Genomic DNA, 25,732 nt, shown 5'->3' on the forward strand with positions numbered 1-25,732 from the left:
TACTATTTCAAACACTAAATACAAAAACCCAAATGTATATATCCTGTTTTGAAGTTGGTTTTAGTATTTTAATAAATTTGAGGAAAAAAGAAAGAGAACTGCATATTGTAACTTCAGGCCTTATATATATATAATATAGAGAAGAGTTCTGTAACTGAAGTGGAAACCTCGTGTTGACAAAATTTTTGAGTACAACTTTGATCTGCTAATGTGCTAACATATTTGTCTTTCCTTAGAAGTCAGAACTTCTGAAAACAATCTCTGGCCCCTTTGAGTATGAGCTTGGGTAGAAGTCAGACTACTCCCCTACTGCAGGAGGAGGAAAAACTTCCCCATCCCAAAGCTTTTGTATTTAAACATCAAAGGGTCATCTAGAACCTCCACACTTGCTTAAAATTACTTGCTGTGAAGCTTCTTTTCCAAACACCACAGTTACACTAGGCTGCTCTGTACTAGTCATATTTTAGGATGCAAGTTTCTTCCCTGGCACAACCAGGATTAGCCATAAATGGGTAGTGAAGCCCAACATAAAGGTGAGCGAAATCTTGGTTGCTTTAAGCCTGTTATCCTGTCACATGAAAGAAATGTATTTACAAAGCCCCATGCACACACATTTTGTACTAACCATCTCTTCTGCTTAGACACAAAGTGATTTTTTTCCCCCCTGTTTTGTGACTTAACTTCATAGTCACCCCAAGTTTTGAAGTATTTAAATTCTGTTCTTTCTTGGGGGAGATTTTAAGACCAGAATCTGGCCATTAGTTACCCTTTAATAGAAATTTCTTTTGGTACTAAGATGATACAAAGAAAATTCCTGCTTTGTTCTCTCCTAAACACAGTACAGCTCTAGAAATTGTCTCCTTTAAGGTTTGGCACATTTTCAGAACTGCACTGTAGCTATTCAGTGCATATATCTCATCAGTGGTATCATTCCTGATAACACGCCACCCCTTCGAACAACAGGCCAGTAACTATTCCGCCAAATGCTGCATTGCTAGAAGACACCGGAGCCTTTGTTATGGGCATACCATAGATTTAGCCCCCCCAGGAGGTAAGTGGCTGGTTCCAGCCCTCCTGTTTTTCTGACAAGAAATCTGCTATGAGATCTTCTCTGTATTTTTAGCAGAGCACTCAAACCTGCCAAGGTTATAAATAGCTGGGGGTGGGGGCTGGGGGAGGAGTGGGGAGGATGGCAGTGCTAGCCTACCTTCCTGCATCTGTACACTCCGTACCGGATAGCAATAGCTCACTAAATTGGCCTCCACTACAAAGTCCAGATGTCAAGTCAGGTTCTCTGGCTTCCAGCTCTGCACCCTTCCCCCTTCTTCCTCTTGTCCAGCCAGGTGACTGTTGAAGAGGCCCCAGCAGTGCCTACAAGCATCCAGCTGGCAAAGTATGAGGTAGAGGTCATTTCTTTTACCCTTCAACTAGGAAGGGACGGTTTCGAGTTTCTTTTTCAGGTTCTCCATCAGTAGCAAGTTCTGCAAGGCCAGCCTCCTGCAGTCCCCATCTGGGTCCTTCTCTACCACATCTGTAAAAGAGGAAGACACTTATTTGGAAGATGGCAAAAGCTGCTCTTCATCTAACACTTCTGTACTGTTTCACTGACCATCACAAAACAGTACTAAAGGCAACAGCAAGAAGAACTAAGCCTCAGCTGGACCTCAGCACTTGCAGGAATGTTTTGGACATTGAGAAAAGATGCCCAAACTTGATCATCTGGAAGATGGCCTGAGCTATATGAATTTAGGTAAGCTGTGATGGTCACACATGGTAATGCTCATTTTATTCTTGTAGCAGAAGCAAGTATCCTATGGGTTGCAACACTTACAGGGACTGTCTAACCTTGCATTCAGTTGAACAACTTCCATGCCAGAGTTTAGGCTTGTGTACTTGAGAGGTGCATAACCTCTCTATAGCTGATCTACTAGCATGAATGCATTTTGCAATTATAAATCCACTTGCTCAGAAGTCTGTCTCCACTCTGCTCGTTTCTGCAGTATAAACAAGTGCTCAGTGTTGTTCCCTTCTCACACCAGTGATCACAGTGCCCTTTAAACAGAGGAAAGAAAGGCAGCCCCCGAGTTTCAAAACATTATCAATTCTTACAGATTTAGTCTTCTGATAAACTAGTAGTACTTTCCCACTTTATGCAGCATGTAAGGGAAAGCTTTTGCCTTAGGCTAGGCATGAAGCTGCTCCAGCAGCTGTTATTTCAGGGGCCCTTAATGGGCCTGCAAAGTAAAAACCAGGATGCACTCAGGATGTCGGAGCATGGGGAGCCTGGAAGAGCAGAGAGCCTGTGTAAGGATATCCTGTACGCACAAGCAGTGTGCTCAGAGCCCAGCACTGTCAGCCCAAACACATGACTCATTCAGATGGAGTAGGGCTATTTATAAACTCAGGGAGAGCTTTGCTGTGGTGTTTCCATACTCCCTCTACAGAAGGCAAAGAGTGGGAGGCTACAAGACAGGTTAGTACAAACTCATAAGCTTACAGCCTGAGATAGGCACTGTTTCTAATTGCATCAGCATGGACCTTGAATTGACTCCACTGAAAGGGAGGCACATGGCACTACGATTCATTCAGATCCGTACATAAAACAAACGTACCTGTGACATAGCTCTACAGTACGTGCAAGGGGTAGAAAATTCCCTCAAAGGCAGCTGCTGAAGAATTAAAGGAGTTGGTTCCTAGAAATGCTTAGGTATTCTCCCCCACCACACCCCAAGAAAGATTAAGCTACTGAATAGTAGGTCCAGCATAGTATTAAGGGTAATGACAGACAAGTACGAGGTAGATCTTAGCCTCTCTCTCTTCCACTGAAATGTTCCAAAGCACCCACTAACTAGATAGTGCCAAAACAGCAACTGAGATGATTGATAGAAAGTGTTTACAGTGTGGTGAACAGTTCTGGTTCCAGCACAAAGTTTGAGGAGCAGGAACAGTCATTCATAGTTATGCTAGGAACTACAGTAAGCTGTGCAGGCTGTGATGTAGTAACAAATTAAAACAGAATTGTAGATGTCTGGTAAATGCTTCATGGAAAATGTTTGCTAGCTCCTTGTCCCCGTTTGTGCTTTAGCAATAGCAGGGGATGTGGTGAATTCTCTTGGCAGTCACACATTGTGTAAAGCTTGCATGTTTGATAGCTTGTCATTTTTCCTAGCTACAGCAGCAGATCTGACTGATAGATGTCACCTCTTCTTGCAAACCTTGTCTGGAAGAGTCACGAAGCAACAGCAAGCCAGCTAGCTTGAAAGCATGATTCCATCACAAAAACAGGTCACTAGTGACTGACCTCACCTGCTGGAGCAGCAAGGGGGAGCCCAGTGCCTCCATGTGATAGCTGTTTTCCCAAGAGCTTAAGACAAACAGCCAAGGCAGAGCCCAAGAGGCTGTTGTATTTCAAGGTGTGGCTCTAAAAGGATATGTAAGTTTTAAATTGCACTTAAATAGTATTTGACTAGAAGTGGAGCCGAGTTGTATTCCTTAAGGTTTCTGAATGGCTCCTACAACAATTTCCCCTTCTTTGCTATACACAGACAACTGTGATCTTATTCTGTTGTCAGTCTCACCAGGATCTAATGCACAATTTCCACACAATAGCACTACGTGAAGAGAGGTGGCTATTACACTATCTACAGGCATAAAAAGATGCTACTACCTCAGTTGTCCTCCTGCCAAAAATAACTCATTAAAAACAGACTACACCGACCTTCATGCTGAAAAGACATTCAAAACATTCCTGGAAAGGCTTTACTTTAACAGCAGAGAGAAGCAGATTCTTCAGAGCACACCATGTCATGGGAAAAGTAAAGTTTTTGGCCCCAAAGGGCAGATCTCTTCCTTTTAAAGTGCACAGAGCTCCAAAACCTGCAGGGATCAGAGGCCAGTTGTGTCAATGTCACTTCCTGCCTGCTCCCTGTGGGAAGCCAACTCACCAAGAGTAAGACTGGTGAAGGAAACCAACCCTGGGAGTCACACAAGCTCCACTCAGAATACAGCGGAGGCTTCAGAGACACAAAGCACACAGCATTATTTATTTCCTCTTGTACTTCAGCGCGCTGTGATACTCAACCACCGACCTGGGTAGTTCCAGTCTACCAGAACCCACAAAAACTGCGCTCTGCACACAATGCATCTTCCCTCAATACAAGCTAAATCATTTGCTCTCTTTTAGAGGTTGCTCTTTCCATCAGCAACAGGAAGCTAGAAGATGGGATTATGTTCTTCTTTCTCCTCCTATTTAGCACTAATGAAACCCATCCTTTAGGCATATAGTATAAAAGGGCCATACAAAGCCTTATGTATTACAGCTGGTCAAACTCAATGCCTGGATGTAATCTGCAATGTGACATTGCCTTCTGCAGCTCCATGAGATGAGTAGTTGGAGGCTTAGACAGAGAAAGAGGGCATATCCTTCATTTGAGGATTTTTGGTTGGCTACTGCTTCCCTCTTTAAGGTGAGGACAGCCATACTTTAAAATGCCATAGGCAGCTCTCACCTTATTCTTTAGATACCTCTGCAATACATCTCTACAGCAGAATGCAGTCTGGCATTTGATCTAGACTTACAAGCAAGTGATAAACACGATTATCATGCAAGGCTCTGGTGAGCAGCACAAGGACATTACTGCTACCATCACAGTTTTAAAGAGATTCTGCACACAAACTGCAGCACTAACCAAGAAAACATTGGTTTATATCACCCCTTCTTACCTGCCAGCCAGGATTGAGTCTCCAAGAGCTCTTCAGTCGTGTCTTCCAGAAGATGTTCAGTAGGGACCCCGAGGAGTATGGAGGAGATACAGGACAAGAGACCCTGGCGCACATACCTGTTGGAGAAGGACTGAACTGATGAGAGCCTGCAGCTTCTTACTCGATCTTGATTTACTTAATATTCCTCACCCCAAGGGTCCTCCAGGTTCCACTATTTGTGATTATAATCACTATTGCCATACCCCTGCTGATCAAGAGTTTAATCACGCACTAGCTAGCATAGTGCCCATATATGCAGCCCCAGCCAAGCTGTGGTTTAGGGAGTCTACCATAATTCAGAGACCTAGAAAAGTCTGAGGTTGAACAGAAGTTGGATGTTTACAGCATTTTGGCTATATGTCTTGATTTCTTTCCAAGGTTGAACGTGGGAATTCAACCTATCAGGTTTTTTGAGGTCTCTGAGTAAAAATAGCTGAAATAGCACCAGGATAGTGGATCGAGAAATTTGTCATGCTTTCTACAGGTAATGACTGTCCCTCCATAACAGAAGACACTAGCTAAATTCGTATGTTGGTCTGACATTGAAGTGACAATGTCATTCTAAGTTCTTGCTCTTGAAATGCTCAATGTCATAAGAACACAGGCAGGAGGAGAGTAGAGAGAAGAATGCATTAAGTCATCAACATGCTCAGTTAGATGCTTCTCTTGGACAAAGACAAGCCATGGTTGGACACCTGGCTCAAAGCTAATCTTTAAAAATGAAAGCATACAGATACAACTTACGAGTCTGTGTGGAAACGCAGAGCCCAAACAAACTCCAGCAGCGCCTTTCCCATTGTGGTGACTGCCTGTAAAAGACGATTGTGAGAGAAACACTGAATACCTTCACATTCACACTAACCTATGGAACTGGACCTTGACATACACTGTTGTGAACATCAAGGTTACAATTAACTCCATTTTACAGATGAGGAAACTAAGACAGTGAAATGAAACAATGTGTCACATATCCCACAGAAGTTGATAGAAGAACTATCCAAAGAAGCAGGAGGAGAAGTGCCCAGATCTCTTTTCTGACCATCTTTTCTCAGCCCTTTTTGCAACTCCTCAGCCCATGGGACTCAGACTTGCTCCCAGGCTGTGTGTAGCAAGCCCCAGAGCACACTGCTATTTCAGAAGGTACCTCTGAGTTCCCAAGGCTGGAAGCGATTCCTGCTACCTGCATGCTTACGTAGCCTTTCTTACCATAGCATTGACAGCCAAGTACATCAGGATTGCTAATGTGTGCGCCAATCTTCCAAGCACAAAGTGATCTTCTCCTAGTAGATCAAATGTTGACAAAGGCCTGCAAGTGCAATATATACAGTCCTGTAGCAGTGGCAAGGCTGATCAGCGCACTTTGGAACGGTCAGGGTGGTTATGCAGAAAAAAATGTCACACACAAGCCTCAATTCCTAAAACAATCATTGTAACAGAGGCATTCCCAGTTTATTACTGGCCACAGCTGCTTTCTCCCATCTTTGCTCTCATAGCAGTAAATACCCTCTACTCTTACAGCAGGTCTCACTTATTCTACCTACAGCTAGCTTTACTCAGAACTACATGCAAAAGCTAGCTTCATGGCCATACTAGAAACAAACCATTATGATTGGTAGGACAAGAATCTTGACTATTACAGAATCGATTATTATTGATTCTTCCTTAGGTAAGTAAAGACATAAGACAACAGACTGTGTCCTGCAAAGGCGAGGATGTCTTTCAGCTATATCATGGTCACAAACACCTATTTGGGTGACAGGCCCAGATTTCAGATAGAATTAACTTCTGTTAAAGACCAAAGCCCCAGTTTTGTGGGTTACTGTGAGCCCCCCCCCCAAGGTGGGTGCTCAGCCAAAGTAGTATTCAGTACCAAAGTCAACTCCCATGCACCTGCCAACAGGTTATTGTTAGTAATGCATATTCACTTACTGCAGGGTCTTACATATTCCCTCCCCCAAAAAACTTCACAGGATAAGTCTGAGAGATAACACAAAACCCTCCTCCCTAAGCCCTCTGCATGTGCCAGGCATCAGCTCTGTGTGGTCTCACAGGACTGCTGCACAACTTCTGGGTTTTACTCTGCTGCTCTGAGGCAAGCAGAACAGTTCACCCTGGCAGTTGTCATGCCCACATCCTGAGGAGTTCACACTCACCTGTCAAAGTTCTGGATCAACGGGAAGAAAAAGTGCCCAGCAATAGAATTGAACTCATTTGGGACAGAATCCTGTTTCACTTCAGACTGACCCTGTCCAAGAGAAAATTGAAGTCTAGAAACAAGATGCAGCACTCTACAGTTCTGTATTAACCCATTTCACCAGACACTGTCAAGACTACTGTTTTATTATTATTATTATTATTATTTTTATTTTTAATCACTGAAATATGTTTCTTGCATCATCTCACCATCCTATAGTTACTGCTTGCCTGCACACCTATGGCTAGCTAGATGGGTCTCCTCACTTCCCACATCAGATTCCCTCACACTCACCTCTAAATATTTCAATACAATATAGCTCAGTACTGCTGGGTTAAATACAAGAAACAAGAATATAGGGACAAGAACAAGGGATAAGAGAGTTCTGGGAAGCAGGTCTTCCAGGATGAACCACAAGGGAGTTCTGGGGCCTAGGAAACAGACATCAATTTATATCCCCAAAAAAGAAAGGAAGCTTGAGGCTACAGTCCAGTCCAGAGACAGCTAGTCTGAAAGAAGCAGCTCTGCGGTCCATGAGGTGCAGTCACAGCTCCCTGCAGCGGCCAGATGTGCTCAGAACAAGCATAGAACAGCAACAACTATCTTTCAATGCAAGGCAAGGAGTTCAAGGTTTATTATCCTCTCCCTGCTGGGAGAGGACTATGGGAAGTGATACTTCCCACCGGAAAAGATTTAGCAGGAGATTAAAGTGGAATTGATGTTTTAAGTTAAACAGTCAAAAAATAAATAAAAAAAATCAAGGAGTGGCGAACAAATCCAGTCTGGGAACAGCCTTCCCACTAATTCTAAAAGCACCCCATTTCAGGAAAAATCCTGCTTCCTGTTAGTGATCAACAAACACTTTGGATTGGGCCCAACTTCACAGGTAGTTTGCTCTTTTTAGCTAGAACTACAGCAACTCCTAGAGTCACTCCTACTGTCTCTACTTTTGCAGAATTTTACATTACTATGTTTCTGCTGTGGTTTCACCTTAGCAAACCTCCGGGTCTTGCTTTTGATCCTCTCATTGACAATCCTTCTCCAGTCCTTAGAGCTGTCACTTCCAGGAAGGAGCTGGATACAAGGTTTCTGAGCACCAGAATGCTTGTTCTTTCCACGGATTTTGGGATAAGACATTTCCTGAGCTGCCAGAACCAATACCTAGATGAAAAAGAGGGAGGTTTTATTAGAAAGGGATAATCCCTGTACTAGGGAACAGCAACAATAAATGAATTGCCTGCACCCAAACTGATACCAAGGCAGAAAGGGACAATGGGTGAAGGACAAAGAACAACAGGGCGAGTAACTGATCCCCAGACAATCAACTGGCTCTGAGGTATTGGGCCAAATACTCAGGCATTTGGCCCTGGAACAGAACAGTGGCTCCTTGTTTAGGCACAGAAGGTAAAATGGTGTGGAAGGAGTCAGAGGCAAGACTGCTGTCTTTCAGAAGGTGAAGAGGTAACAGACTGATGACATGTTAGGAAAGACTGGCTTCTTCTAGGCAGATGACCACCATATGTCCTGCATTTTGTGGGCAAAAATTGCTGTATACTTGGAATGTAGCAGGATTAAGAACAAGAGAGGAATGCCAGGCACAAATACCAAGTTGAGAGCTTCCCACGCCTCTGCCTCCTCCCCGTTACATCTCAGGGAAACGGCAGTACAAGGGAAGCGCAAAGGGAAGAGAAGAGCACTTACATCAAGGATGTCCATGCGCTGACGAAGACTGTAGTTCAGGGAGTAGAACTGAGAGGTCAGGTACTGTGCTACCTGTACAGGAAAAAAATTGAGGAGCAGTGAACACAAACACAGTCTGGAAACAGCCTTCCCACTAATTCCAAAAGCACCCTGTTTCAGGAAAAATCCTGCTCCCTGTTAGTGAACAACAAGCCTCCAAGAGAAGGGAGGAGAAGAATTGTGTGAGTATGGGAAATTCAGAAGTTTCTACTTCTCGATTCTCCCAAAGGATGTGAATGACAAACAGGACTTTGCCATTCTTTTGCACCTCTTATACAGAGGTATCCAAACAACTGCCACTGCCGCCAATTACAAACAGCACCCAAGCCTTCTCTTAGGGAAATCTTTTGTGCCTCAGTTTCCCTGTATGTGAAACAATCTCCCTTCAGCGCAACAAGTGCTCACCTAATTTGCCTTGTCAGGTATACCCATAGTAGTGGTCTCCACACAGTTATTCTGGTCCCTTGCAGCCAGTTTTCCCTTTCCCCTTGTTTCAGCCATTCTTCAGTACACAGCCCATCTTCACATAAACGCTGTCAGACATCAACTAGCTATTCTAACATATTCCAGTAGGTGCCTCTACCCAGCTAGCAAGAGACTTCACCTGCTTAAATCCTTGCCTTTGCCTCAATTGGAAAAAGGGAAGCAGTAAGGGGGACTCACAGGTATTGGATCAGTGATTAAAACAGCTACTTGGGCTCTCTGACGGAGCTCTGCAAAGCCTTCAATACAGGTCTTCTCTTCCAGGTGCAGTAGTATTTTTGCCAGCTCCACACTAACCTGTTTGAAATATGAACAGAGGAATCAAATCACTGCAGGTATTTTCCTTCTCACAGGATTTACAGAGCAGCATTCACTGTCCATTCTTATTTTTTTCAGGAAAGACAACGAGGGAGCAAAATATAGGCAACAGTACGTCTATTACTTAGGAGAGAGAGAAAACACATTAAGCTAAACGCCATCGACACAGATTTCTCAAAGCACTGAACAAACCCCTAAGCTTATTTTTCTGTCCACATTCACTTTGTGATACAGCTTTTTGAACGAATCTTACCATCATGAAATAAGGAGGACTTGTCACTACAGCTCAAGTACAGTACCACCCTAAAAGTCCCTCCAGCTCAGTACAGTGTCTGACAAAAGCAGCAGCCTGTTGCACACCAGTTACCACACTGCATGCCTTCCCTCGCTCAGTGGGCAGAGGCAGAGGCCAACTAGACTCTGCGCCGCTGATCACAACCCTCTGAGCTCTGCCATTCAGCCAGTTCTCAATCCACCTCACTCTCCACTCATCTAGCCCACACTTCCTGAGCTTGTCTATAAGGATGTTATGGGAGACAGTGTCAAAAGCCTTGCTGAAGTCAAGGTAGACAACATCCACTGCTCTCCCCTCATCTACCCAGGCAGTCATTCCATCAGAGAAGACTATCAGATTGGTTAAGCATGATTTCCCCTTGGTGAAGCCATGCTGACTACTCCTGATCACTTTCTTGTCCTCCACATGCTTGGAGATGGCCTCCCGGATGAGCTGCTCCATCACCTTTGCAGGGATGCAGGTGAGGCTGACTGGCCTGTAGTTTCCTGGGTCCTCCTTCTTGCCCTTTTTGAAGACTAGGGTGACATTGGCTTTCTTCCAGTCCTCAGGCACCTCTCCTGTTCTCCATGACCTTTCAAAGATGATGGAGAGTGGCTTAGCAATAACGTCTGCCAGCTCCCTCAGCACTCGTGGGTGCATCCCATCGGGACCCATGGATTTGTGGGTGTCAAGTTTGCTTAAATGATCTCTAACCCGGTCCTCCTCAACCAAGGGAAAGTCTGCCTTTCTCCAGACTTTCTCTCTTGCCTCCAGGGTCTGGGGTTCCTGAGGGCTGGCCTGAGCAGTAAAGACTGAAGCAAAGAAGGCATTCAGTAACTCTGCCTTCTCTGTATCCTTCGTCACCAGGGCACCCACCCCATTCAGCAAAGGGCCCACATTTTCCCTAGTCTTCCTCTTGCTACTGATGTATTTGAAGAAGCCCTTCTTGCTGTCCTTGACATCTCTCGCCAGATTTAATTCCAAACGGGCCTTAGCCTTCCTCATCGCATCCCTGCATACTCTGACAACGTTCCTATATTCCTCCCAAGTGGCCTGTCCCCCTTTCCACTTTCTGTACACTTCCTTCTTCTGGTTGAGTTTTGCCAGGAGCTCCTTGCTCATCCATGCAGGTCTCCTACCTCCTTTGCTTGACTTCCTACTCATAGGGATGCACCGATCTTGAGCCTGGAGGAAGTGATGTCTGAATATTAACCAGCTCTCTTGGACGCCCCTTCCTTCTAGGGCCCTAACCCATGGGATTCCTCCAAGTAGCTACCTGAAGAGGCCAAAGTTTGCTCTCCTGAAGTCCAGGGTAGCGATCCTGCTTAGTGCCCTGTCTCCTCCTCGCAGGATCCTGAACTCCACCATCTCATGGTCACTGCAGCCAAGGCTGCCCCCGACTTTCACATCTTCCACCAGTCCTTCTTTGTTTGTTAGTACGAGGTCCAGCAGCACACCTCTCCTTGTTGGCTCCTCCACCACCTGTGTCAAGAAGTTGTCACCAATGCTCTGCAGGAACCTCCGGGACTGTTTGTGCCTAGCCGTGTTGTCTCTGCAGCAGATATCAGGGTGGTTGAAGTCCCCCATGAGAACCAGGGCCTGGGATCGTGAGGCTACTTCCAGTTGTCTGTAAAAAGCCTCATCAACTTCCTCTTCCTGATCAGGTGGCCTGTAGTAAACACCCACAACAGTGTCACCCATGCTAGCCTGCCCTTTAACCCTTACCCATAAGCTCTCGACTTGCTCTTCTTCCACCCCTAGGCAGAGCTCGATACATTCCAGTTGCTCTCTCACATAAAGAGCAGCTCCACCACCTCACTTTCCTGGCCTGTCTTTCCTAAAAAGCACGTAGCCATCCATGACAGCACTCCAGTCATGCAAGCAATCCCACCATGTCTCTGTAATGGCAATGAGATCATGGCCCTGCGACCGCACACAGATCTCTAGTTCTTCCTGTTTGTTCCCCATGCTGCGTGCGTTGGTGTACAGGCATTTCAGAGAGGTAATCGAGCATGCAGGTTTCCCAGGAGGGGTGCAAGAGGACCCTCCATAGCCACATCCCACGCGCACTTCCCTGGTTGCATTCACCTGCTGGAGGTGTCCTGACTTGAGCTGTCTTTTGCCAACTACCCTGGCACGATAACTCTCCCCTTCCCCCGTCTTTCCTAGTTTAAAGCCCTCCTTACCAGGTTGGCCAACCTGTTGGCAAAGACATGTGTGCCCCGCTTAGTGAGGTGGATCCCATCTCTCCCCAGCAGTTGTCGATCTTCAAACAAGGTCCCACGGTCATAGAAACCAAAACCCTGTTGCCAACACCAGTGGCGCAGCCAGTTGCTAACTTGGAAAATCCATCTCCTCCTCCTCACATCCATCCCCTTCCCTGGCAGGATTGAGGAGAAGATGACCTGGGCTCCCAGACCCTTGACCACCATCCCCAGAGCTCTGAAATCCTGCTTGATGGTCTCCAGTTTGCCCTTGGTGTCATTAGCACCCACATGGAAGAGCAGCAGTGGGTAATAGTCCGAAGCGCGGACAAGCCTTGGCAGTCTTTCCATGACATCTCTCACATGAGCCCCTGGCAGGCCACAAACCTCTCTAGACATGAGGTCAGGTTAGCAGATAGCTGCCTCCGTCCCTGCAGCAGGGAGTCCCCCACAACAATCACCTGCCGCTTCTTCCGGGTGTTCCGGCAAGGCACAGGGTCTGTTGTTCCAGGTACTTCCCTTGGAGCCATGCCCATCTCCTCCTCATCCTGGAGGGCACTAAACCTGTTCTTCAGCTGCAAGTCTTCGGGAGGAGTAGGAGCCTTTCTCCTCCCATGAGCAGCGACCGGTTTCCAGCCTTCTTCTACAGTGTTATAATGTACCGTTTCACATGGCACAGAGCCCTCCAGCAACTCCACTGCTGTGGGGGGTTGGGACTCCCGAAGCTGCACAGTCTCCGAGAATACCCTGTCTATCTCTTGTTCATCTTCTCGGATGCTGCGCAGCCTACTGACCTCCTCCCGTAACTCCCTTACCTGACGACACAACTCGTCAACAGCAGCACACCTCCTGCAGGAGAGCTGACTGCCAGCCCAGGCCTCCCAGAGAGGCCCCAAGCACTCCCTGCAGCCTGAGACCTGCAGAGCTGCAACTACTGTCAGAGGGTCTGTCTGGGTCCAAGCCTCTGACACAGCAACTCCAACAGCCGCTGGGGAATGCGCTGTGCGGCGTGTCACAACCATACTTGAGGAAGCGTACGCCACAGGGATCAGAAACGAAGGTGCCTTATTGTGCCCTTCTGCGCAAACTGCTGCGCAAACTGCTGCGTCTGTTCGCTGCGCTCTGGGCCTGGCTCTTATATAGGCCCCTCCCTAGCACTGGCTAAGAGGGTGCTTGATCTGCCTTAATCAAGGGCCACTGGGATCAAAGGCCCCAACTCCCTCTGGTCAGGGGCAACCAAGAGAGCTCCTTAGCAGCAGCCACTCCTAGCTAGAGCTTTTCCCAGGAGCTTTTCCCAGGAGAAGTCAAGGCCTCCTGCAGTTGTCCTTGCCTAGCTTCCCCTTTCCTGCTCACAGCAATCACCTTCTAGTTCCTCGGGGGTCCTCAGAAAGCCCACAACTTCCAACAAGATCCTCAAGTTCCAGTCAGAGCCCAAACACTGCTGTGCAAACTGCTGCGTCTGTTCGCTGCCTCTGTTAGCTGCGCTCATTGCATTTCTTATGTTTTTTCTGCCCAGCACAAAGCATGCAGCTTCCAATACCCTCTGCTGTCTCAAGTTGCTGGCAGGATCTACCTCCACACACATTTCATTTTCAGTGCAAGAGCTGCCAAATGCCATCCTGGCACCTTTACATACATACTGGCATCTTTGGTCACCTTTGCCAGCTCCTTCGCTCCTCTGTGCCTATGTAGCCTCATCTCCAAAGAAGATATTCCCTTCTATTTCTCTTTCCAAGCTGAAAGCTCTAAATTCAGGTGCACCTTAGCCTGGCCTGTTGCTTGTTGGCAAGTTTAGTCTCTTCACGAGGGCAAAGGTGAAACCCTGTATTACAGCCCACTGGTAACTGTCAGCCCATACTGCTTCACCTCTCTTGTTGCTGCTGGATTCTTTTGAATCAAGTTCTCAAGAGCCTTGATTGTAGCATCCCATTTGTCCACATCGTCAGATCCTGTCAGGACTAAAGGTAATCAAAAGACAAACAAAAGCTATTAACAGAATGGTCAAGCTCAGGTATATATCCCAACCTTCCTCTGCCAATAATTCTTCTCTTATAATAGGAAGATATTGCTAACCCAGCACATGACAGGCATTAGGAACTAAACTCAGAAATTTATAGTGCAGCACTTGAGCCCACATTACTGAAATTCTACAGTTTCATCCAATCAGCTTAGAAAAAAAAAATTCACCTACATGGAGACCCCTTTCACAAAAGCGTAGTAAGAAACAGATGAAGACTCAACCCAAAATCTCATACCTTCAATACAGTCTCGAATATATACAGGAGCCTTAGTAGTCTTTAATTCTTTATCCTCTGACATGTCATAAGGGATGAGGTCATCATCACTGTTAAAGAAATACATAGGCAAGAGTTACTCTATGGGGTCTGGACACTCTCCCTTCCCCAGATATCCATACAAAAGAGAAAGATGCAGCACAGACACTCTCCTAACACTGTTGCTCTTGCATCATACAGTAGCACTGCTGAAACCTAACCTATAAGGGTTCAGACAGCAAAGGAAACACTGGCTATAAAGCACAAGTGTATGTGGGACTGACTAAAATAACTCCCCCATGAAACATCAAAACATAGCAAGTGCCTTGAAAATAAGATACTGGCTTTTGCCACTATGAGGTAGGGTGGTGTGGAAGCGGGGGAAAGGGTGTTGGGTTTTTTTGTTTCTTTTTTTAGTTTAGGGACATTTGGTGTGGAATTCACCTATACAGAAGTAAAAGTCTCTACTTCAGTTAGTCTACACTTCCTTTAAAATCAATGGGAAAAAAGGAACATGTCAAGGTGTTTCATCTTTTCCCCAAAACATACTAAAACAGATCACATGAATTGTGCCCTAGAACTGCTTGTACCTTTACACTGACCACAGAGAAGACCATGGTGACAGATTCAGACAAAAACACTTGCATTGTGAATGCTTAAAATTAAGCAAGATAAAGACTTTGGAGACTCTTGGATCCAAAGTCAACAGAACATTTCAGCTCTTAGCTCATTATTTTAAAAGGGAAACAGTGAGCCCAAGACAGGAGCCTAAATGCTTTTATGAATCTGGACCTTTCTTCATAGTTTGTGCACAGTGCCTGAGGGCTTCAGAAAAGAAATCAGGGGAATTAATCACATAGAAAATTAACAAATAATCCTTTCCACAAGGCTACTTCTATCAATTGTTACTTTTATTGTCTACCTTTTGCCACCTACCTCAGGGTTAATGAATGATGGAGTAATGCTAGACACAAAACATTTGCTATCTAATAGGAATTTGGGGGAGGATTTTTTAACGCATCATTTCATTTAAGAGCTATGACCACTTTCACCCTACAACCCTGCTGATCTGCACTCCTGCCTGTAGCCTGCCAGCGAGACATTCTGCTTTCAACAGGGAGCACGCAGTGAATACATTCAGTCAACAGCTCAGAGCCAAGGAAAATTCAAGTGACTCAGGTGTGAGAATTCTCAAAGGTGAACTGGACAGTAAGGGAAAACCAACTGTTAATGCATAGGTTAAAAAGAAAAGGGGGGAGGGGGGAAGGGCCATTCACCCATGATAAAACCATGCTAGTGTAGGCCCATATTCATAGCACACTTTGGCATTAACAGGCTTTGAGTGTCTTGATCCTTCACAGTTGCTTGATCCTGCTGGACAATTCTTAATGCCTTTCTAAACCACAGTCTTGGCCAAAAGATGCTTTCGTCCTAAGCCCACACATAGCTTAGAAAGTCAAGGCTTTTCACTTTGCAGATCCTGTTCTGTATCAGGCTCTGAAAGGTGTTGCTTGCAGAGCTTCTCAATCACCTTATATGTTTAACACATCCAAATAGCAGATAGAGGCCATTATTTTACACTGGTCTTTAATTCAGCATTTGCTCATATTTCAGTGAACAAGTTGCCTCTTTTAAAGAGCGCAAAGGAATGTGATGGATAAGCCACAGGTGAAGCCTAATCTGCACTAAGCAGTTTTGTGAGCAAGAAGTAATGGTGAAAAAGTTTGACAGGAGAGATCTGATTTCACACCAAAACTGATGTACTTGCCCTAAGGAAGAAGGGCAAACTAAACAGAGATTCTTCAGACAGTCATCTTAGGAAGCCCTATGAATTACTCTGAGGGCAAGTGAAAGAGCAGTTCTGTAACAAGATATGATAGGTCCTCTAATAAAATGGATAAATACATCAATATTTCCACTACATTCTATCAGGAAACATGTAGCTAAGTCAGTCAAATGGAATAAATCGAACGGTTGTACATGATGCTGGCTTTACTCAAATTATTGACTAACACACATATGCAATCCCCTACTCTGCGGAATACCACTCCTCTGAACAAGGTCTGCTCCCTTGTCTAGCCAGAAAGCACAAGATTTGCCGACATAAGCAGGTACCAATAGCTCCCTTCTCTCCGAGTCCGCTCATAAGAACCTGCCAAATGTTTTCTATTTCCTACCAGTTTCTTGCCCCATGACTTGTTCTAACACATACCTGTCAAGCTCAGCATCCGACTCCTCATCAGGCATCACAGGGGCTGCTCTGTGTGGTTTCTCATTACTTTCCAATACCACTGGCAGTGCAGCATCTGCTCTTTCATTCCTGCTGTGAGCAATGAGAAGCATTAAAATCAATAAAATAACAGCCCTAATTTGCAAGACACTGCCCACACCATCCAACCTTGCTGCCCAAACAGAACAGCAGATACTTATTTCTGCTGTAGTCTCCCACCTAGCCTGGTCTGCATTAGAAACAAGTACTGGGAGGGGGAACGGGCTGAGTGGAAAAGAGAAGTGGAATCTCATAGTGGAAGAGCAAGTGATGACAAAAAATTAAGTTAGCTAATTTGCTGTGTTCCACCTGCACTAACTTATGTCTAGGACAACTAAGGAAAGATTCATTTGCGGTAACTGGATCTCGCTGGCCTGCACAGTATTCAAAGCTATGAACAAAACTGAACAAATGGGGAAGAAGCATCTTTAACTTTTCTTAATGGGATGAATACGATAACAGAAGAAAAGATTTCTGTTTCTATAACTATTTCTGTGGCCTTGGGCATGTCCTTTCATCTCTTTGCTTCTGAACTGCTGTCCCAAACAGCTGTCTAGGCTGATTAGGCTCCTAAAACATGAGTAATAAATCTGTATTTCACTGGAGTTCTGGACAGCTTCATTTCCTAATAACATTAAGTCCTTCATTCATTTGCTGATGATATGCTTCAAGAGCCTCAGAAGACGCCATGAAAGTTAAGAGTACCTCAGACCCAGTCTTTAGACATGCTAGATTTTTGTCACTGAGGAATGGGCTGAGGGCATATGGTATAAACTCCAGAAGATTCTCCAGATGTGGACAGAAAGGTTTGTTTGATTCTACTCAGGGGCATATATGACCCCTAGAAACTGCAGTACGGTTTCAGTATGTGCAGCTGTCAAATGAGCAATTTTAATACATGCTACCACCTGAATTATGAATTTAACATGATTATACTGCCTTGTAAGAATAAAGTGCATTATAATGCTTTATAAGAATATATAAGATGCAAATCTTTAATACTGCATACAGTTCTGATGTATAACTGAAAAATGGTATGGAGAAGGGAAAAAAAGAATGATCAAAGGTACAGAACAGTTTCCATACAAGGAACAACTAAATAGATGAGGATTCTTCAGTCTGGAAGAGACAACTGAGGGAAGATGTGATAGACACGAACAAAATCACAAGGAGCATGAAGAAGATAAAATTGAAATGACACATCCTTGGCAGATGGAGACCCTACTGATAATCTAGAAAAAACACAAAACTTGCCCACTTTTGTTCAGTATGTTTTTTAAATTTGCTACTTAAAAGAGTATGGGAGATGAACAGTAGCAGTATCTTACTCATCGTCTGGAAGGCTGGGGACAACACTGCATGGTGGAGTCTGCACCAGAAGGGACTTCAGCTCTCGCGTTTCATTGTCTTCTTCATACTAGACATTCAGAATAAATGTTATTGCACTGTAAGATTGCAGATGTGCACAGCATTCATCATTTGACCCTTCTGCTATGTAAAAATGAAGACTGAATTATGAGCAGCTGAATACTTACAAATCCCATTTGTTTCAATCACGAGGCTGCCAGAAGTATTGTATTTATGCTGTACAGCAATCTGTGCCTTATGTAATCTTTGCAGTAGGTTTCAATACTCAACAGTAGTACTGGTTCAGACATGGTCACAACGTTATTTACAACCTTTAAAACATTTAATAAATGGCAGTGCAACATGATGGATGATGCCGGTTTTTAAGGAAAGAATGAGATTTTAATCACGTAATTCTTATAAACTCAGCTGGAAGTAGCACAGCTAAAATCTCCATGTCAGCCTTGGAAATCTCAACTCAGAGCAGGTGGTTCCTACCATGTCAGGGACCAAACATTCACTACTGGTTTAGGTTTGAAGTTCCCTCTCAGCTTTCATGGATCAGATTCCAGTTCTCTTGTGCAGTCCTCATTATCCTCTAGCAGTCCTTTATTATCAACAGTTTACCCTAACCTCTGCCATCAGATTACACTCCAAGGTCACTCTCACGCACCCATGTATTTTTAATACAATTTTGTTTTATAAACAGATTACCTCTCTTTTTGTAAGTGCTGTGGCCTCTCTTTATTCCCAGATAATAAGTATTAGCACTCACTATAACTCCCTAAATCATCTGTTTTAGAGCTTGTATTTCCTCTCAAGCCTCACACACTAGAGAGAAATTTCATTAGAACCTCACCTGAAATTTCAGGACAGGTCCATCAGTGTTTATCTTCAAACTAATGCTCTCCGCCACAATCATTCCCAGACGCCGTATCTGTGGCAGACTGCTATCCAGGTGGCATTTTACACCTGCCATCATACTTGCGAGAAGCTCTAGGAGACAAAGAATGCATCAAACAAGGAAAGGAACAAACACCCCTCTTTATGTCAGTTCCCCAAGAGCGCATCTTTAGCTATCCACTGCTCAAAAATAGGTAGGGACATAGGAAGGGCCTAAAAACACAACCATGACTACTACTTTTTCTGCAACAGCAATACCTCCCCTCAGCACCAATATAATAAAAATGTGCTTTTTCATGGGGCTACGAAGTCAACAAATTATTACAAATATGTTCTAAATTTGGAATATTTAGTTTTTCACTGAAATATAAAAAGTCAAATCAATATTTAGTTCACTTTTAGTGTTTTGAAACTTCTGAAGTGAAACGTCATGTTACAAGGAAACTGCAAATTTTGATCAGTACAACAATTGTGGAGGGGGAAATTTCCCTCACCATCTAGATATGTACAGACAGGTAGCCAATACTGGTAATTCTCAGCCCACAGAGAATGATGGTAGCCACCTTTACCAGACAGAGGTCAATCTAACAGCAGCAAGCCTATCAACTCAGAAAAGCTTCTCCTCCCCCCCCCCCCCAGCAGCTGTCAGATAGAAAATGGACAGTACTGTAACAGGTTATTTATTTTCCTAAAGAATTGATTCTGGAATGAAACAGATTTATGTTCTTGTAAGTCAACCTTCCAAAAACAAACAAAAAGCTGCACAATGAAGTAACAGAAACAACCCCAGAAATTAGGCAGATAATTTTTTTATTGCAGTAAGAAACTGAAATCTCAGACCAGGACCCCAAAATGCTATGAACTGTATAAACACAGGACAAAGAAGCGGTCTTTGCCAATAAAAACTCACTGTTCTAGAGTGAGACAGATGCATGGAAAAAGGAGCATAAAGCTGCAGTAAGGAATTACTGATTAGTAGGACTGGTAGTCTCAACACTAACTGCAATCAGTAATAGGTTCTGTAGCTTTGCTAACTAGTACTAACCTTACTCACCCAGTGAATAATCACACTTGGAGGGAGCAGAATGACACAGAGGAATGCACATGGACAGTCACAGTTTAACCAAATAGCTTTTTATTCTCCGTGTACTTTAAAACAAAAAAACCCCCAAACCTTTAGAGCCTTACTTAGGCTCCACTAGCAAGCTTATAAATTGCAAATCGCACCATTCTTCTAATCAGTGTCTCAGAATCATTCCTATTTTTCCTGTGACAAAAGCTACTGTTTCCTAAACCACTGTTTAGGTGAGAGAGCCTTAGTTCAAAGATTTGGTTCTCCAATTTTATAATTTATATATATGCACTTGGAATTATCTCCTATCAGTACTAAAGAAAAAGATTTCCAGCAGGCCACCTTGTTTGCCAAGATGAAGTCAGAACGATTTTGTTTATCTATAGATCAATACACAATGTTTTTCTACTTACAGACAGACTTTCTTTTAAACATATATATCCCCCTGTTCTTTCCACCACCTCACCTTGTCTGCAGCTCTCTATTTCAGGCTCCTTCAGGTGGGAGAGGCAGATGAGAATGGCCTTGCTAATATATTGCTGCTGCTCAGCTGGAGAGTGTTTCACAGCACTGCTGCTGCCCCAGGTCTCCAAGAGTTCTTGCAGCACCTAAGTCACAAAACCTGAGTTGGCTCAAAATTCATCTTTACCACACATAAGCAATTTCCTTTCTGAAGGAATACTCTAACTTTCATTCAACACAACGTATATTCCAACGGTCCTTCGGCCTTTGTAATTCTTTGTGCAATTACACTCTCCCTACAAACTGAGCTAACTTTGTATTTCATAGCCCAAAATGATACTATGTTTGGTCAACTGAGAACTCCACACCAACTTCCTCTAAGTTCAGTAAGTTTTTAAGCCCACTCTTCAAAGTCTATATAGCTGTCAGTACTCGTAGATAACTTCTGAACCTGTAACCAATACCAAAAAAAAAAAAAAAAAAAAAAAAAAAAAAAAAGACAGAAGGGTAGAGATTTCCAGCGATATAAAGTTCCTAGAAGTTCCATTATACTGCTGACTTGGAGAGGGAAGAGATCTGCATCCCCACTGAGGGAAAGGTAGATAAGAGACGTTCTGAAACATCAGCCATTCAGCACACACATAGCTCTGAACCAGCTTCATCACTTGCTGCCACCTGTCCAGCCACACAGATAGGGAATGAGGGAGGAAGCTGAGGAGGAGGACACAGGACATCTGTAGGAATCCAGGCTTCATTGGTTCTGCTGCTCAGAAGACAATTTGCCAATAAAACATGAAAAAAAAGAACACGAGCAGTGCAGAAAGTCTTCAGTTTGTACACCACAAGCTATTTATCTTGCATTGTTCAGTGTGCTAAGGTTTTCCTCACTCTCATGAACAGCAACAGAGGTGAATTAGAGAAGAACCAAATTTCTACAACACACACACACTCTCACACAGTATAATTTTTTCCATCAGATACCTCACCAAAAATATTACTAAACCTTACTTTGATCAATAAGGCACGTCGAAGGCTGTCCAGTGACAGGTAGCCAAGGACATTCTGTAGCACTGCAGTCTGCAACGAAAACCACAGGTCTTGTTTTAACTAGGCATACAGTTATCAGACACAAGGACAAATGTGTATTTTTCCTATGTTAATCTTTTTATTCCAAGGGACTGGATCACAACATTCAGAGATAGAAAATTAGGCAAATTAAAAAATGAAGTGCATACAGTTGTGGACAAAATACAAAGAAAATCAGGATGGGAATACAGTGTTTACATCATTGACACCAGACCAGCACAATTTCAGGCAAGCATGGAGCAGGCCAGACAGAGAATATCCCTCATGAGAATGTCCCTCATAGAGAATATTCCTCATTCCTCTTACATTGCAAGCCATGAAACACTTCCTAACACCGTGCGACAAACTTAAGGTGCATAGAGAAAAAAAAAAAACCCAACTACCAAGGTTAGCATGTGAGCATGTTCTGCTACTGCACTGAAATACATTATTACAGGCCACAGCTTCAGAGGTGTCTACAGAAGCCAAGAAAGGTTCTCCCTGGTGAAACCCCTGGCGAATTGACAGGCTCTGGTGCATGAATGTGCTCAGCGAGTCTTTAATAACACTCTTCCCACTGTGACATATATGAGTGGTGTGAAACCAGAGAACTTTTGTTCGTTTGCTGACACTGTCCCTTTCACTCTCCTCATATTTAGTGTTCTACATTCTCTCCAGCATAAGCCAGAGCACAAGTCTTGCATTCTGCATCGTTATGGGCTCAGCCTCCCTTACATGGACCCATTGCCTGCTTCACTTCTAGCTCGCATTTCTCCCTTATGCTATCAGGAGAAAGAAAATTTCACATCAAACTCAGGCCTCGTCTCATCTCTTCATCTCAATTCTTATCCCTGAAGGTGCGTCATAGGTTCTTCAGTCTCTTCTTTCAGATCCTAAATTTATTAGACACCTCCAGCTCCCCAGAATACTGAAATTACGTGCAAATACCCATTTGGTTCCAGAAAAAAAGGACAGCAATTCTGCTAATCGCTATCAACCCAGAGAGAGCACATGAATCCCATGACCTGAAAACAACCATTTACCCCTTCTCTTATGTTCAGCTACGGGGATGCAAGTGAACAGCAACAGAGCTCAGGTACAAGTGGAGAGATTGAGAGATTCAGGGACGATTTCATAATAGAGTTAAATTGGGCTCATGATTGGCGAGCTGGAGCTCAGCTGAAAAATATACCGATACTTTGGGAAAGACAGGCATTCCCACATCACCGTTCAATGCAGAGTCCTTACCGTGTAGCCATACTGCAAGAGCAGCAGCTTCTGCGTCATCACAAACCGAGCTTTCTTGTTTTTCACAACCAGGTTCCCCAGCAACCTAGACAAGACATCTGCCCTAGCAAGACAGGTCAATAGCAAAACTTTAGGAATTGGTGTGATTATCGTCATCCTGCCACTGATCATATGCAATTCTGTGAGCAGCAATGAAGTCAAAAGCTAAGGATTATTAAAACAGCTCTAGAAATTACAAGACAGTCAGTGATTGTGAATAACTTTCACTTTTCACTGCAGAATCCAGATCTTTAAGGAATGGTGCAGGCTCTACCTGAGGGGGAACCATCAGCTATTTTAACCCTAGATTCTCTCAGGAAACAGTCTACACACACACAGGCCATCCTCTTCTGGAAACTGAAAGCATTCGTGAAATAATTTCAGCCTTTGCTCTGGATCAGAAAGGAAAACAGAGTTCTTACCCTGATGCTCTCTGAACAAAACCAAGGACCACTGCTTCCATCCAGCGGTCTGGCACACATTCAACCAATCGCCAGCATATCCTTTGCCAGATGCAGTCTGACTTGGTGACGTCCGTTAGGTGGGGCACCAAAACGCTCAGAATTTCTTCTGAAGTGGAAGAGAAGAGAGGTAAGTACTCTAGATGGACAGAGCTGGTACGATTGTACTCAAGGTCAGCCTGCAAATTTAAAGCTCCTTACAGATGGAGAAACACAACAAATAGTTTGCAGTTCCGAACTGTTCCCGCGGGAAGAAGCAACCCGTGGCCTAAGAAACAAAGCCAGACTGAAGGCTACTTGTGTGAGAAGGTAATTACATATGGGCAGTGACTTTTGCTGGCATTTACAATACCCTTTCAGACCACTGGATGAGAAGCACTAGTAGAACGTTTGATAGTTATGCCCAAAATGGCAGCACAGAGAGAAGGCTAATACTCTCATGAGCTTTTGAGAGGAGTACAGCACATTCACATATGAGCTGACACAAAAGCACGACATCTATCAGATACATAGTTGAGTAGTCTCATAAAGCAAAGAGCAGTCAGCATCTACAGGCTGATTCACAAGAAACCCAAAGTATTACCTGGCCAGTCTCTCACTTCCTCTGATGATTATTATCACATTCATGTTTCCTTACTAATATACTATAATAGATTTTCCCTCTCCCCAAAATAATATTGTGAAGCACTCACTTTGTCTCCCATGAATGCATACCTTCCCCAGAACATGAGACACAAAAGAGATTGAGCAATCCAAGCCACCTGGGACAAAACAGACACAAAATTAGCAAGACAAATACCAGCATCCTCCAAACAAGCTTCATAAGCAGGTGTGTACACTTCTGCAAGTACTGAAGCCTGAAAATCCAGATTAGTTTTTCCTCTTGAAGCAAAATCTCTTCCTCCCTCCATTACCTGCCTCCAAGCAGAAAACACAGGCACTGCAACACAGATAAATTCCACCCAATAATACATACAGGGGGAAACAGGAGAGTGAAGTAGTTCAATCCTTCTGTAATGCAGTGGTAACAAAGCCCCTGACTCATTCAGCATTGTTTAAATTTTCCAAACTATTTCAGCACAGATCAAGTAACCACATGACTTTGGCAATAAATGAGGCTATTTAACAACTCATAGGATTGTAGCTTTCAGCTGGATTTTAAGCAGCCTTGGCCATCTGCCTCATTCCTGCTATTTTACACTTTTAAGCACAATGAACTTCAGCCTGAAGGATGAATGTGAAGCCCTGTGACAGCCCTTATCTGTATTTCAAGCACCAACAGGGGAGGTCCATGCACAAAATGCTCTTTCAGAAGAGCTGTCTCTCCATAGCACAGTCCTGCAATCTCACCTCTTAGAGAATCAGAGATCTTCTGCAGCACCTGGATAATTGCACTGCCCAGCAGAGGAAAGTAGTTCTGCGGGAAGAATACTGGTGGGTTTTTCCCCTGGAGCTTGTTGCTCACGTGATCAGGCAAACACACAATCTTGCTGAGCAGGGTCTCTTGCAGCTCAGGCGAGCGATCCTGTGCTTGTTGCTGACAGACCTCCCACATCAGAGCTGAAAGGCGTCCCTCCTGCAGGAACTGCTCTAGTGTCTCCACGACCATAGTCAGACAAAAGCCAGGACTGGAAGAAAAGAAAAGGAATAAGTCCTGGTCCCTTTTTAAGCAACAAAAAAAAGATGTGCACGCAATCATATTGCTACTGTGATCCCACCACTACAGCAACACTGCTGCTCAATATTGCTACAGCAATACAGAGTATTTAAAATTTAAAGAGATTTTAACCTCTCTGTATCTCCACAGTTTTTGTCTGGTCACTAAACGCAGGATACTTGATAAACACAATTGAATGCAGTTTCATGACTTCTCTGGGAACCGTTAACACTGTAAAGAGGCTTTTGAAATGCAGAGATCCGCAAAAGGCCACACAGTGCATCGGGGCAAAGCTACCCGTAGAGACCAAGTCTCCCCATTCCCGTCCCTCCATTTTAACCTGCCGCCAGCGTATTTAGGCGCCTTTTGTAAGGCCGAGGGAGCACGGAGCAGCCACCAGCCCGCGTCAGCGGCTCTTCCCGTTACGCTTTGAGACGAAAGATGCGGCACTCGCTCCTTCAGGTCACCCCGCTACGACTACTCGCAGCCCCCCGGCCGGTCTCCGCGCCCCCTGCGCGGTGCTGGGACCCGCGGCCCCCGCCGCCCCCGGCACCACCGACCCCCCCCGCGGCCGCACTGACCCCGGCGCCGCCACGGCCTCCGCCAGCACCGGGAAGCCCAGCGCGGCCGGCGCCTCCGCGAAGAAGCCGCGCCACAAGCGCTGCCGCTGCGGCGCGGGCAGCGAGTCCGGGTTCCCCACGAGGCGCCGCAGGAAGGCGCCGTACTGCGCCCGCTCCCGCTCCGCCAGGGCGGCCGCGCCGCCCGCGGCCTCCAGGGCGGCCCGCAGCGCGCCCAGCGCCGCCGCGACGTCCCCGCCGGCCGAGAAGGCCGCGGCGGCCTCCCGCAGGGCGCGCGGCACCGCCCGCGCCGCCGCCGCCATGGCCCTGCCGATTCGCTGCCGGCTTCCCCCGTGTCGCGGCGAATCTGCGGGCCCGGCGCGGGTGACGCCTGCGACAGGCGCC

At 44.9% G+C, this 25,732-nt stretch overlaps 1 protein-coding gene across 1 annotated transcript; it reads right to left on the reverse strand.

The window, feature by feature from the left end:
• Window positions 1-1,425: 1,425 nt before the first annotated feature.
• On the reverse strand, window positions 1,426-25,650 carry TELO2 (telomere maintenance 2). The gene is made up of 20 exons (XM_067306523.1): window positions 25,352-25,650; window positions 24,464-24,741; window positions 23,806-23,874; window positions 23,075-23,222; window positions 22,614-22,716; window positions 21,309-21,377; window positions 20,305-20,446; window positions 18,723-18,859; window positions 17,845-17,933; window positions 16,460-16,570; window positions 14,230-14,318; window positions 13,841-13,932; window positions 9,359-9,475; window positions 8,657-8,728; window positions 7,946-8,116; window positions 6,915-7,006; window positions 5,968-6,067; window positions 5,506-5,570; window positions 4,723-4,838; window positions 1,426-1,531 (listed from the first exon to the last, which is right to left on the reverse strand). The coding sequence occupies exons 1-20, from the start codon at window positions 25,648-25,650 to the stop codon at window positions 1,428-1,430; spliced, it is 2,463 nt and encodes an 820-aa protein (XP_067162624.1). The 3' UTR covers window positions 1,426-1,427.
• Window positions 25,651-25,732: the final 82 nt, after the last annotated feature.

The sequence above is a fragment of the Apteryx mantelli genome, chromosome 16 (assembly GCF_036417845.1).
Source record: "Apteryx mantelli isolate bAptMan1 chromosome 16, bAptMan1.hap1, whole genome shotgun sequence".
Lineage (NCBI taxonomy): Eukaryota > Metazoa > Chordata > Aves > Apterygiformes > Apterygidae > Apteryx > Apteryx mantelli.